Source organism: Melanaphis sacchari, unplaced genomic scaffold (genome assembly GCF_002803265.2).
Source record: "Melanaphis sacchari strain LSU unplaced genomic scaffold, SCAv2.0 Contig9_pilon_pilon, whole genome shotgun sequence".
Classification (NCBI taxonomy): Eukaryota; Metazoa; Arthropoda; class Insecta; order Hemiptera; family Aphididae; genus Melanaphis; species Melanaphis sacchari.
The window spans coordinates 153203-168218 of record NW_020271711.1 but is presented as its reverse complement, the minus strand read 5'-3'; the positions used below and the strand labels follow the sequence as shown (position 1 = coordinate 168218).

Sequence of the window (15016 nt, the reverse complement as noted above, 5' to 3'; positions counted from 1 at the left end):
TTGATCACCAGCCATGGAAGTTAGTATTAAATTTTTGATCGGTAAAAGACAAAAATCTAAGTAAAAACTACAAAATACCTAACAACATTTTCCTACGTAATTGGCTGATTTTGGACATCAATAAATTGTAAGCAGCCACTGACGTAATTTTTTAATTATCATCTTTGGCCCACAGTACATAGATGACATACATATACTACACATGGAAATTCGATGTATTATTTTGAGTAAAGAATTTATTCTATAATTTAAAAAAACATTGTTATTCTAATTTATAATATTATTGTAGTCAAAGATATATGTTGTAAATGTTATAATATTTAAGTTAGGGTACATCATATTATGCTATAGGCAAGCTAACACACATAGTGGTACGAATAGTTGATTATAAATATCATGAGCGGATAAGTTGATTTTCATAACCGTAAAGATGAAATAGTTTAAAAAAAAAATCACTTTTTTGAATCAAATAAACTTATATTTTTAATAGTAATATAAATTAATTCAATGATAACTTTATTTTTATAATATAGCCGATAAAATAATCTTTAATTTAGTATTATAACTTTTGTTTTTTAATTTGTGGATTAATACGTTGTATAGTAATACCAAATTTATAAAAGTTTATGTTTGCATGTATAGATAATTTTTTAGTTGCTAAAGTTAGTATGTAATAATTAATCTCCATTCTACCCATTTTTGATAGAATGAAATATAAAAAGGTAAGTAAGTAGGTACCGCACTTCGACAGGATATCGTTATTTTACGTATTAATATCCAATTTGAGTTTATATGGATGTTACTTGTTTTGTTGATCTGGTAAATTTAAAAACAAAAAAGACGTATATTTATATTTTAAATCTCGTTATTGATTATTCCATGATAAAAAATACTATTTTTATACAAATATTAAAACTATACATAGATACACTACTCAAATAAATATAATTAAAAAAAAAAAATGAATAAGTTATAATAAAATTATACCCAAGGTACAATGATTAACAAAAATTAACATACTTCGTATCAGAGTCTCAGTATTTAAGCAAAAATATAATCACTAAATTCAAACAATTATTTTGATAAAACATTATTATAATAATGAAATATAATAATATATTTAAATAAACATCCAAAAGTTAAATATTTATGTAAATGAAAAAAAAAGTTATCATGTACTAAACTAATGGTTGACATCTTTTCATATTAGCGTTCTCTCGGGGCTTAACAATAGTATAGCTTACAATTAGCTTGTGTTATAGGATATCCAGAGGATTGAAGTACGCTCAAGCAATTTTCGACATACCTAGTTCCATATCACGGTGTAGCAATCAAATTTCGAGTGATTCCGTAGCTTAATCCAATAGCTCTAACTTCGACGGAATTCAAATACTTTATTTTGTTTCCATGTATCTAAATTCTATCAAAGTAAGAGCTGTTGGTTCGGATTTTGATTTTGATTTTTTCTTAACTTCGACCTTTTAGGCCAATTGTTACTTCTACCAACAGCGTCATTCTTCTGAAAAACAGTCACCTTTAATTGTATAGTGGCAATCGTTGTCACCATTAATGCCTACGTTTCAGCCGAAAATAAATCATGCGTACGAATATTAATTTTCTCGTTGATCCGGCAAACAGAAACACTGAGAAAAGATGTTTATTGTATTTCATATTTTGTAATTTAGTAAAATCGATTGTATTTTGATAATAATTATAATTTTAAAATTATAAAAATCGACTGATATTTTTCTAATAGTCGTTTGATGAAAACTATTTTCGAAGTAATTTCAATAGTTTTCTAAAGTTTTCAACAAGCAATAATCGCACCTAGGATGGACCTCATCGGTTACGATATCGCCACTACGCAAAGCTCAATAGTTTTCTATTTTGTATACATTTGAATAGTATTATTACCAGAATTGAATAATTTACTGCAAGGTTTTATAGTTTTACGGGTAGATTTTAAGAATTTTACTTAATCGATTAAAAATTACTCTGATGAGAGCAAGATATGTTTTTTATTCAAAACTCATATTAATTTTTTAAGAAGGATTCCGCTTTTTCGCTACCTACTAAAATGATACAACATCAGTTATTTATATGAGGTTATAATTTAATCTTGTGTCTACTTTTAAACAAAACCTAATACTTCTTATTACTTATTAGTTATTATTAGATACCGGAATTATGCATATGCACTAAAAATGTAGTAAATATTCACAAAATATGGGTCTCAATATGCACCAATATGCAAAAGTAATTTTAAAATGTACTCCTATATAGATCATAAATTTACACTATTAAAAAAAAGTATATTAATTTTGTTGTAATCATATTTTTATTACAATTGAAACAAAATAAAACCAGACAATAGTTAAATTTGTAATGTAGCCAATAAACAAATACTAATTTGTATACAATTTTAAGAAATTAATTTTTTAATAATTTTTTTTTATGAAATAATAGTTATTTAATAATTATTGACAATAAAGCAATATTACTTTTTTTGTGAATAGGTAATAATTAAAAGTTCCTATTTCTAGAATGAAGAGATAAAATGATTTAATTGTTCTCTAAAGTAGTAAAAATATGTATAAAATATGTTTCATCCTTCTAAACAATGATATGCAATTAAACACAAAACACAATTTGGTCAATGGAATCAATATAATTTGAAACGCAGGCATTTAAATTATTAATAAAGTAATATACTCAGTATGAATATTCAAATGCATATACTCAGGTCTCTAATTATTATTAATGTATTTGGTGTGTATTTTAATTCAAACTTTATATTTAAATATAATGTATATTGTTATGTTTAAAGTACATGCGTTGGGTGATTTTAAGACTACATATTTTTTAAATGTATCTAATACCTATAATTGTATATGCAACATGCATAGTAAATACATTTAGATAGTTTAAAATGTCCCATGTTTATTTTCTCAGAATCAATATTAATACTTGACCATTGATTATTATTGATTTAAAATTTGTTAGAACCCTTACTACTACTGATGCTTGTATTTTATACATTTTAATTATAAAAATAATTAATATACAATTAGGATCATGCAAAACACACATGGACTATAAATAAAATAATATAGAAGTCCTAAATTCTATTTCAATTCACAAAACACTAAAGTATAGAACATATAATAAAGTTTTATGGTATCGCCGAGGGCATGGATTTGTAAAAATAAAGGAAATGAAAACAAAAAAAAATTATAAATAAGCCAATGGTTTAATTATGATACATAAGCAACTGTAAATATAAGCAATATTAATTATACTACAAATATTACTTAAGTATTTCTAGTTTCTACATAAACAACCTTTTAAATACCTAGTTACATTCTATAATGGCAAAACTTCAATATTTATATCGTTTAACTTATCCAGTTGATGTAAGTCCGGTTTAGGATGATCAGTTGAAACTGAGAGCGACGGTGACTTACTATTAAAATTAAGTGTATGGTAATGATGTTAAGACTGCCATCGACAATTTAAATGAATAATTGATAAAAATAAATAATATTGTACTTTTTTTCGAAACGTATAAAATACAATTTTAAGGACAATTAATATATAAATGTATAAAATAAGTATATAATTTCCTTAATAAAGCCTTATATAAGTTTCAGTATTTAAATTAATTTACATACTAACTTTGTTTTAATTACAATACATTTATACAATAATAAATAAAACCAAAAATATTTTAAAGAGAATATTTTGGGGGAAAAAAATAACTTAACTTAGTATAATACAAAATATTATAAACACGTTTTTCTATTAAATATAAGTATTTTCTTCGGAGTTAATTAAGTTCACAAAAAATGGATTAATTAAAGATTCCAAATCGAATAATTCAATAAGAGCTGTTAACATAGCTACCGTACCACTTGTAAGTCCAACAACAATAACCATATACATGTATACTTGGGATTTCCACGACAAGCTCCTAAAAAAAAAAAAAAATAAAATAAATAAAATAACGCTAATTGTTAATAATACAAATTGTTTTTATAAAAAAGTTTTTGAATTTCCAAAAACTTCATATTATTTTGTGATTATTCTTAAGATTTTAGTTTTAACAGATACAAATTGAAACTTTATAACAAGATTCTTCATAAGTTATCCTTGAATTTTTTTTATAAATATTTCAAGCACATTGCTTCATTTTATTTATAGACATTGTAAGGTATAAGTTTGACAAATTTGGATATTTTAACAAAAAAAAAAAAAATTTTAATTACTATATATTGTTGTAATGTGTAATATTAATCGTATGATCTTGTAATTATTTGGTCTTATGTCTAAGTATATTTTATTTTCTATAAAATGATACCTTCAAAATATTTAAACTATATTTTAGTTATTTACATTACGAGTCTACCAACTTATTTACACCGTTTAGCTATTTGTCAGTATTAACTTATAATTAGAGTTTGGTATTTCTTGCATTTGCATATTTTTTGTAATACTCGTAGAGTGCTCTAGGCAAGATGGAAATTATTTTTGAGAAATAAATAATTTATATACAAAATTTTATTTTGCATATTTCGTTATATTTAAAAAAAAAAGTTTATTTGAACATTTTGTTGGGCAATATTGTGTTTGTTTAATATTCAAAATAATTTTTTAAAATAGTTTATCTCTACATAAAATGTTAATTATGATTAAAAACTTAGTAAAATCTTGAAAAAATCAGTATGTTTATCATGATTATCTTTTCTACGTTATTACTATTTATCGATTTATTTACATAATTCAGTGTGTTTTTCAAACATGTTATATTATTTCAAGAATTTAAAAACGCTTTAAGTATTAAATTATAATTGTATGAGTATCAATACATAACCTAGTTAGGAAAAGTATATTTTATACAAATTGAGTTATTTTATTCTATAAGCTGTGAAACGAAAGTGGATGTTGATAAATGATTAATTGTTACATAACATTTAACAATAAAAATAAAATTGATCGATAGAGCAGTGTAAAAAAAATTTGATTTAAACGTACACAACAAAAGCATTTAAATCAATGCTGTTAAAAATAAAAATGTATAATGTATATTTATTTTGCAGTTTTTAACTGAATATTTCGGTAACTGTTGGTGCAATGAGTTTAAAACCTTATAACTTATAAGCTAATAAAAATAGTTTAACTTGATATAAATATATAATATTTTGATGACAGAATGTCTCATTCGGAATTATTTTTTGGATGCAATAATTTAGGTTTGAATTAAAATTTAATACATAAATTGTAGTGTCTTACTTATAGTAGAGGTATACTCAAAACCTACTACACGACATAGCGACTTATTATGAAATTTAAAACGATAATCGTCTTAAATAGGTTTCTACTTATGTTGATACTTCAGTTTAAATTTAAAATCGATTAAAAACTATAGACAATAAAATAATAGTATTTTGACAATATAAATTATAATTGTATTGATTTAAAAATACTATAAATATTATACCTGTCGGGCCAAATGGCACATTGCATGGAACATAACCTCAAGTAGAATATTGACGGTAGTACAAACGTAGCAAGTATAACGGTCGAGCATCCCATCAGAGCTACTAAGTTGGTGAAGTTTGGCATGCTCTCACCCAGAGCTATCATGGCAAGTAATAGACCTATACGGACTATGAACCGTGGGAAACCAAATGCTGAAAATTTAATTGATATTTTATGAGTGCAAGTTGTGTTAGTAGGTACCTACAGATTAACTCAAACGTCAATGAAGAAAAATAACTCATCTCGCGAATAAAAAATTGTCGATAAAATAACTATAAGTCGATATAATAAAAAGTAATTTTTAAGTTTAATTTAAACTTATATTTTTTTATGCTAACAGAACTTAACAAAATAAAAAAGGTAGGTAAGTGGGTACCAACCACTTTGCTGTATATTAAGTGTCAAGTAAAAATGTTTTCCGAAAATATTGTATTTATTGTATTATTAGTATTTAAATATTAAAATAATAAATATTTATACCATATTATATCAACTTATATAACAAAAAATTGAATAACAACTCTCTGTACTACCGTAAAACGGTAAAAAAGATTTATAGTACCTATAAATAAATAATATTTTAAAATAAATCAAAAATGTTGTAGAGTATAGTAAAGTTTATTAAGTTTTAAGAATAATGTTTTCAAATTAGGTGTAACAAAATTATTAACATGTCGTTATTTATTGTTTAAATAAGAGATTTTTATCCAAATAAAAACTCAAAATATCTATAAAAAAAATATAATAGTCTTTATACATTTTTTAGATTTTACGGTTTTAGAATTCGTTTTTGAGGAAATTCATTAAAATTCTGACTTTAAATACATATAAAAAAAATTGTGTTTATTTTTTTTTGATATTTGATATAGATATATAAGTATAACTTTTTTGGTATTTTGTATTTAATTTTCAATAATTTTGACCGAGAAAATAATTTTCAATCGACATTTATAAATAAAAAATTGATCATTTTTTATTCTTATAAATAGCTCAAAAAGTTTTTGAAAATTTTATCATATAATAAATATGATTATATAAACATGTGGTGAATATTTTGAGTTTCAAATTTTATCTTATTTTTTTGAAATACAATTAAATATTAAAAATTATTTGAAGAGAAATAATTATTTTACGAGCAATGATCCAATTTCATATCCACGACCACCTTCAATTTTGAAAATCAAATCATTTTTCAACAATTTTTATCGTGTACTCATCCATAAAAATACAACATAATAATAATAAAAAAAAAAAGAAAAAAATTAACTAAAATTAGGAAAACAGTACTTGTGGATTACATTTTTATATCACTTGATAACATAGTGTGATTTTATATCTACTCTACATAAACATAGTTTTCAACTATGTTTTTTCTGTTTTATTGCTTTAAAATTACCCCAAGCAAAAATAATTAAAACCTAGGAAGGGCATGAATATTATAATAACACATATTTAACAGTTTACGAGTAATAACTTATATTTTAACTACTATAACATAGTGCTTACAGTGTGGTGTATTGAAGAACGATTCCACTTGTTCAGACACCGGTTTCACGATAATGACGAATCCCAAAATCAAATGCGCTGCCATCAGAATAATTGCCGCGTACGACAGCCACGAGTCACCGAGAGACATGAGGATGTTTGGATTAATTGTATGACCATACACGATGTACCCTCCAACAACGATCGACCCGAATAAAATGGCCAAAACTGAAACAAAAATGAAAAAAATAAATAAATAAACACATACATACACGATGGTAATTGATTAATCAGTATATTTTTCACAAAAAATAATTATACATATAAAGAGATATGTAAAATAGTTTTACAGAAATTGATATAGACAATATAATATATAAGTAGAGGAAATGTGAAACACGCCTATTTAAAATAACTAATATTGTCGCATATTTTTATTGATCCATAAATTTCCATAAAGTAATTTATAAACTTGCAAATGTATTTAAATGTTTTGACGATATTCCCACATCTTAACTGTTGCTTAACACCGAGAATTGTTGTTAACAAATAATACGATTACATGAGTACATCGTGTATGTTTATAAAATAGTGAATCCTTAGTATTGTTTACGTATATTTTTTTCAACATTATATAGATATGACGTTTTTGCTGCCTCAAAATTGTTAGAGCACTATCAGTTATCGTACCTACATATACTATTTTCTAGTAAACTATCCTGTTATTACGACTTCTAAATAGATATTTAACAATCAACATTGTGTTAAATTTTTTCAAAACAGTTATGTAACCAACAAGACAAAATTATATTAGTAGAACTACTCAACAAAATATAAAGTGCAAATTATAAGCTATATATGACTGACAACAAATCAATTCTCTGTTACGTGCACTTTTACTAAAATTTGTGATTTAATCCAGGAAGAATAAATTATGTTACTTTTATCAAGAATATACATCAATATGTCTTTTCAGAGATATGGTTATGTGGATCACAACTCCAAATCATACTTGGAAAATGGATATTTTGTAAATATTCAATCCTGTTAAAAAAACTAAATATTTACGAATTCATAGGCGTAGTTATGGGGGTCTACCCCTAAGAGGGCTACAGCCCCTCTAAAAAATTTGACCACCCTACGTCTATGTCTACGATCTACCTAACCTACCTATACATGTTTATAAAATTTTATAGCATTATTTTTACACATTATACTTTATGCATAACATTTTGTTAAGCAGCTTGTTTATATAGTTTAATTTTGAAAATTAAAAATTGTCTTAAAATGTCAGAGCACATGGTTAAATACTTGAGGTAGTCTCAAAAACAGAAAAACGTATATGCAGTAGTGATAACTAATAAGTAATAAGTATCATTGCCCGAGCAATACACGCTCACCCATTCATGAGTTACTAGAAATTACTTGAAATTACCCATAACTTATATCACATATTTGTTCAATAGAATAACATTTAATAACCATAAGTACTTACTGATAAATGAGGTTACTACGTTCCTCGAAAACTCATCACGTTTAAACATAGTATGTGATCGTATCACCGGGAATGATGCCGCTCCACCATAAGAGAACAAAATTGATCCAAAGGACAAGAAAAATTGGTTAGCTGAACATGCAATTTTATGTGTTTCAGTCGCCGAACCTTCTTTGATTCGTTCATCCAATAAAATTTGCATTAGGACAAAGTAACAGGACGTCATCGTCGTGAGCAACGCACCAATGGCTACTATACTGTTAGTGACAAAAACAAATCATACAATCAATAGTCTTAATTTATTTGTATTTTAATATTCATTGAACTGTTAATATAATATTTAAAACTTAAGTGACTAATATCACTTGTAGGTACTTAATTAGAGATGAGCTGGGGTTAAGTTAATGACAAAAATATAATTGAGTTTTGTCAACATCGATAACATTAAATTTCAAATTAATAACTCTATAATACAATTTTAGAATTTATTTGAAGAATAATATTAATTAAATTAATTTTAAAAAAAATGATATTTTTTTTTTTTTAATTACCACCAAAGACATACAGCGATTGTGTAAGTTGTCATTGTATGATGCAATAAATTAAAAATATATTATATAGTTTGTAGAGTTGAAATCGCTAAAACGCACATATTTTGATTACTATATATTAACATTAAATCGTAATGCAGTGAAACTTTCATAAAACGAACTTTCTGTAAAACAAAATATTATTAAGACTTATAAGTCATAAACTCATAACCATGTTAGAACCAAATATTTGTAATAAACTATTCAATACATTTATTTGTAGTAATAATTGTTTTTGTTGTTCGTAAGACTTCGTATAATTTGAAAGTTCCACTTTATTATTTTGTTTTATTTTTTACTATTATATAAAAATGTTGGTACTTACCAATAATCCTTTGGCGATTCCAAAAACATAAGTGAACTGAGGGCTACTGAAAATACAAATAACCACGTCGAAAATCCAACTTCCGGATGTGTGCCAGCAAACAACTTCTGTGCAGATTGGGCAATTAGCATTAAATATACTGTTGCGGAGCCAAACAGTGTTAAATGTACACATGCTTTCGTAAAATAACTAAAAACCATATTAATAAGTGAAATATTATACATGTATAGTATTTTCAAGTTTTTAAAAAATATTCATAGTAATAATACTGGCATTTTATTCAATTTATTAGAGTGCAGTTTAACGTTCCAGAATTATGTAAACGATTCTTCAATGAGAGCAACAACTTTTGTACATCCAATATTTCATATAATCCCGGGTAATTTAATATTAAATATAATATTTATAATAATAGCAATATAAAAAAAAAAAAAAATATACTCTCAGTAATATATGTGTAGGCTAACCTTCGCTCAGAATCGCTTTACGTGTATAATTATTTGTCATAATTGAATTCAAATTTTATACATACACTACATAAAGACTTACTCCTTAATGGCGAGATACACTCAACAACTGCTATACAGCAGAGTGGTTACCTACTTTTCCCATTTAATTTTAATTTTATCATGTGTACGAAAGTCATCGCTCATCTGTATACTTCAGTTGAAAAGACGATGACCATATTATTACAATTACAAATTGTGAATAGGTATGTAAATAAATACCTAGTTCGTTTACCGACTGCATGCAACGCAATCGTAGAAAACGGGTCAGGTACAGGATAAACTCGGTATTGGGCGTATCTCTCTTCGAGTATCAGCCAACAGGTCCCGAGACAAGAAGCGCTGTAAGCTGTCGCAATTCCAAATGTGATCAAAAGAATAAATCCCATCCATCCTGAAAACAGTGGTCATAGATTATAATAATCCATCGAGTTATAACAGATATTTACTATTCATGAGTACTATTTAGCTATAATAGGTTGGATGTTAGTTGAGTAGGGGTACTTAGCCTATAAACTATTTATACATGGACATCAAATTACATTATTTGTAAATAAAAAATTCTTCATTTTTTAGAATATTAATACCATAAATTTTAATCAATAACTAAGTAAGTTAATTTGTATTAGAAATAATACTGTAATTTAATTAATATTATTACATTACGTTAAAAATAGAAATTAATTTTATATATTAGAATCGATGTGTAGTTAATTGGCGAATTAATGTACCTTAAACCTTATAGATTTGTGCCATATTATAGGTTTTTGAATAGTTGACTTCTCGATTTATTATCGATGAATATAGTTGTATTTAAAGATCGTAAAAAATAAATGTATTAAGTATTATATTAGTACATAGAAGTTTCGAATTGTACTAACATATTTAAAAAAATATATTTCAAATAATATTGCAAGCACAAAATACAGTATAATGTAATAAAAAAGACATAGTAATATTATATTATATAATATATCGTATAAATATGATCCCCCTTAAGGTAGCAGAAAGCTATTTATAGGACTAACGAAATAATGGTGTATTTTTTTTAGCAAAACTTAAACAAAGCTACGTATAACTTTCAAACTATTTTTCTAAATAATAAAACGAAACATAATTTGATACATCGTAAATGTTTTATCATCAGAGACTTACCTAGGTTAACTACTGCCCATGGAGCGGCGAGCATTCCGATTCCGGCCATCTCACCCGCTATGAATACGACCGCAATACCGGTCCTAAATCCATTAGCAGAGTAATCATCAGTGTATGTAACTATTCCCTGTAAAATTTATAAAATTAAGAATTTCCACTGTAAGGTAATTAAATTGTAGATGTAGTTATATAAGTAATAATTTTGATTAAAGGCGTCATTACAGTTTTTCCCGGGTGTAAAAGCTTTTAGGCAGGTCAATTTTGACATCACAAGGCTGTTTAATATATTATGTATATGTATAAATAAATGTATGCACGTAAATTATACTCTCCTTTCCTTTTATTATTCAAATTATTATTCATATCGAATATTAATTAATTTTCAAGTAATTAGTAACTGAAAGAATTTAAAGTGTATATAGGATGATGTGATGATTGTTATCAATATATCATATCAGCTTGTATGGTACTGTTAATGATTAATAACCTAATATAAAAAAATATATCTAAATATTATATAGTTTATAATTATTCATATTATATATAAGTGCATAATTTATAAGTTAGATTATTATATCTAAGTATTTTTTAATTAATGAAGAGCAAATACATATTAATAATGAATGATTGAATGTTTTAATTAAGGCATGGATAATGTGTCAATAGCCATTATTAACAATAAATTTATTATCATAATAATCATATCTTTTAAAATATATTATAATATAACTGAACAGTTAATATATACTGATATCGTATTTTGTAGTTTTAGTAAATAACAAAAGCACAAAAAATATTAAAAGATTATAAATCGTTTCTATGTGTCATAAGAAGTTAATTTAAAAAAAAAATCAACTAAATATTATTTTATTTTACAAATTGTATCTTATATTGTTGTACCTACGCATAATATTTAATGATTATGGAATTTAGAAAATATAAAATAGACGTGCTTCTTTATTTTTAATCAGCAATTTTTTCCCTATCACAATTTCAAATATTTTAAGCACAGTTGTATTAAAAGCAAAATCAACTTTATTTTTAATGAATTTTGATAAAGCTTTTTTTTGGAAAATGTTGAAAATATCAATTTTGGTTCGTTAGTTTTTTGACTACAGTCCTTTATAGTTTAGTAAGTTCATAATAGTTTTAATTGGAATCAATTTAATTTATAAAAGTTATTTAATTATTTTTTCAATTTTTAACGCAATTTAATTTTGTTTCATACACTTAGATCGACAATCTAATAATAACAAAACATTTATTAAATTTTATAATAAATATGCTCAAAATCGTTGGTTAATATAGATAACTATTTTAATGTTAATAAAAAATCAAAAAGTACTATTGTTGCATAATCATAATTAATTGATTATTTTATATTTTTTCTTTTCTTACAATAGTTTAAATTTGAATTCTAAATGAGGTGCTAAAGTAATAAAAGTATTACTTAAATTGATATCATTATTTACATAAATAGTCAGTATCATTATAGGTAGCAATAATAGGTAACTAACTTTGTTCTTTAATCTAAGTTAATTATAGATTTTTAATGTTATTATAATAATAATTGAAAATGACTATACTTTAACTATATGATTGCTTAAGTATAAACTATAAAGTATAAAAATTTAAATTGTATTATTACATTATCGGTTTAAGTGTATAAACATATTATATTAAATTATAAAAAATGAAAGTTAAAAAAATTATTTTAACAATATTTATGAATTTACTAAACTTTAGAAGATTTAAGTTAATTAACTTATAAACAAAAACTTATAATTCGACCATCAACGTTTTCAGAAAAAAAGCTTTATCAAAAAAAACCAAAAATTTGAAAATTTCAGTGTATAAAAAATATTTCTTTTTTCCAAATCTTTTTATCAGAATATTAAAAAAAAAAAAATCACATTGTTTATAATCTAATATATTTTTTTAATTATATTTTTAGTTTAAATAAAGCAATTAAAAATAATAACAATATAATATAAGAAGTATATTTATTTTACTTAAATTTAAGTTTAATTTTAGTGTAACCTATCAAAATTGTTGATTTTGTGTCTTACATAAAACCTTTAATCGATAATAATTCAAGAAAATATTTTAAAATGTTGTAATTTAATTTTCACAGTAATTTTTTAAAATTAAATACAAAAATATACATATTTAAGAAAAAATTTGATAGTACTATGCAAACGTAGCTAAAAATTGCAAATTAAGAAATTTAACGAATCAAAACGAAGAAAATATTTAACTCACTATGAAATTAAATCCGGTGAAATATTAAACATAACAACATTAATAGTAATAATTTCTAATAATCAAATACCAATAATAATAAATTAACTAAAATAATTTATAAAAAACAATAGTTTATAATGACAATTAACCTCACGTTAAACCGTCATAGATACACATAAATATAATGCGAACAGGACTAAACAACGTGAGTGAATAACTCGTTCTTTCCGTGTTCATAAAATACAACATTGGACGACAAATGCACGACGTGATGTAATATTATAGCAATAAGTAGAGTATGGATATTATGTGCTAAGAAACAGCCAAACATACACACAAAAATCATCAATTTATTAAAAAATGACGCTTAGTAGATCATAATCACGAAAATGATTTAAAAAATGAATAATATCAATGTTTCGAGATTTTGACTGGTGACTGCGGAACATAACTGGAAATCCGTAAACGCCAGCTGTACGAGTATATCGGCTATAAATATTTACTTCTACATTAATCGAAGAATGAAAAATATAAAACCAAAATTCAAACAATATTTTCTTTTGTTCTTTTTTTGACGAACGGTCGATTTTTAAGTCCTTCAAAGAATATGATAAGAAAACGCTTAAAATTAAAAAAAAAAAAAAAAAAAACAACAACGCAAACACGGAATTAAAACCGTAATGTAAATCCGTCAAAAGGCGGAAACGCGTGAGAGTAAAAAAAAAAAATCTTCGCGCCGTCAACGGTTTTGAAATAAAACGCGTGTTACGCGCAACGGGCACAGTTGAAACGGTGGCGTAAAAATCATTCGCGCCCCAACGCCGACCAAGGAACGATGATGTCGTCGGGTTGAGGCAACAGTGCCCGCCGAATAATGCGTTCGTCACGTATGCCGACGACGTCGTAACAATAATCGTCAGTACGGTTCCCAGAACGATGTGTCAATAATAATAATTTACCCCGTGTTGCTGCATGTCCTGTGTTCCGTTTTCCCGTAGCGGCTCGTCGCCGTTGTAGTGGACGGTCACCGGTATGGGATCCGCCGCGGACACCGCGGTAGCCGTGGCCACGTCCGGTTCCGCCGCCGAAGACGTGGTGGTCACCACGACCGTGGTCGTCGGTGTGCCCAGATCGTTGATGGAGCCCGGGTTGCACGTGGGGCACGCCGGGTCGTAGTTGGAGTCGCCGACCTGCGGTATCCCGTGCACCAGGTGCCCGCGTATCTGAAAAGGCCGGGGCTCGCGGTCGTCCGCCGCCGCCGCCGGCTGCAGTTGGCCGTCGCCGCGTTCCACCGCGTCCGCGTAGATCATGGTCGATCTCCCGGAGAGCGACGAAACAGTTCGACCGCGGAACAGCGCGCAATCGCAGTCTCGCCGGCCGTATGACTGTCCGGGACCGCGCGCGCGTCGTTTAAATATCGCCGCCGAAGGGTCCCGGCCGCGGGAAACCTGTCGATGTGGCGGCGGGGTGGGGGGAACACGGCGCCGATCGTTCTGTTGTGCCTTCGTTCAGTTACGTATTGCTCGGGAAACCCTGTCGATGTGGCGGCGGGGTGGGAACACGGCGCCGATCGTTCTCGTGGTCGCACCGCCTGCTATTGGCTCTGCCAGGCGGCGGCGGTCGGTGGTGGCTGTTAACGGCGGCGGTGTGGCTGTGGCGGCGGCGGCGGCGAGCGGCG

General features: G+C 27.0%; 1 protein-coding gene and 1 non-coding gene across 2 annotated transcripts; both read right to left on the bottom strand.

Moving 5' to 3' along the window:
- Positions 1-1712: 1712 nt before the first annotated feature.
- LOC112603287 lies at positions 1713-1872 on the bottom strand. The gene has a single exon (XR_003115157.1). It is a non-coding gene; the product is annotated as a U4 spliceosomal RNA (small nuclear RNA).
- Positions 1873-3748: 1876 nt separating this feature from the next.
- LOC112603209 (amino acid transporter AVT3B-like) lies at positions 3749-14768 on the bottom strand. The gene is made up of 8 exons (XM_025351694.1): positions 14298-14768; positions 11095-11221; positions 10162-10333; positions 9434-9622; positions 8519-8775; positions 7045-7251; positions 5498-5690; positions 3749-3970 (listed from the first exon to the last, which is right to left on the bottom strand). The coding sequence occupies exons 1-8, from the start codon at positions 14646-14648 to the stop codon at positions 3802-3804; spliced, it is 1665 nt and encodes a 554-aa protein (XP_025207479.1). The 5' UTR covers positions 14649-14768; the 3' UTR covers positions 3749-3801.
- Between the last annotated feature and the right edge of the window lie 248 nt (positions 14769-15016).

What these genes read in the sequence shown, in the direction of transcription:
- LOC112603209 (XM_025351694.1), bottom strand. Translation starts at nt 14,648, where the DNA reads ATGATCTACGCGGACGCGGTGGAACGCGGCGACGGCCAACTGCAGCCG. An exon ending in GAATCGCCAAAGGATTATTG is followed by an intron (nt 8,776 to 9,433) that starts GTAAGTACCAAC and finishes TGTCACTAACAG; the next exon opens with TATAGTAGCCATTGGTGCGT. An exon ending in CGTAGTAACCTCATTTATCA is followed by an intron (nt 7,252 to 8,518) that starts GTAAGTACTTAT and finishes TTTTTGTTTCAG; the next exon opens with TTTTGGCCATTTTATTCGGG.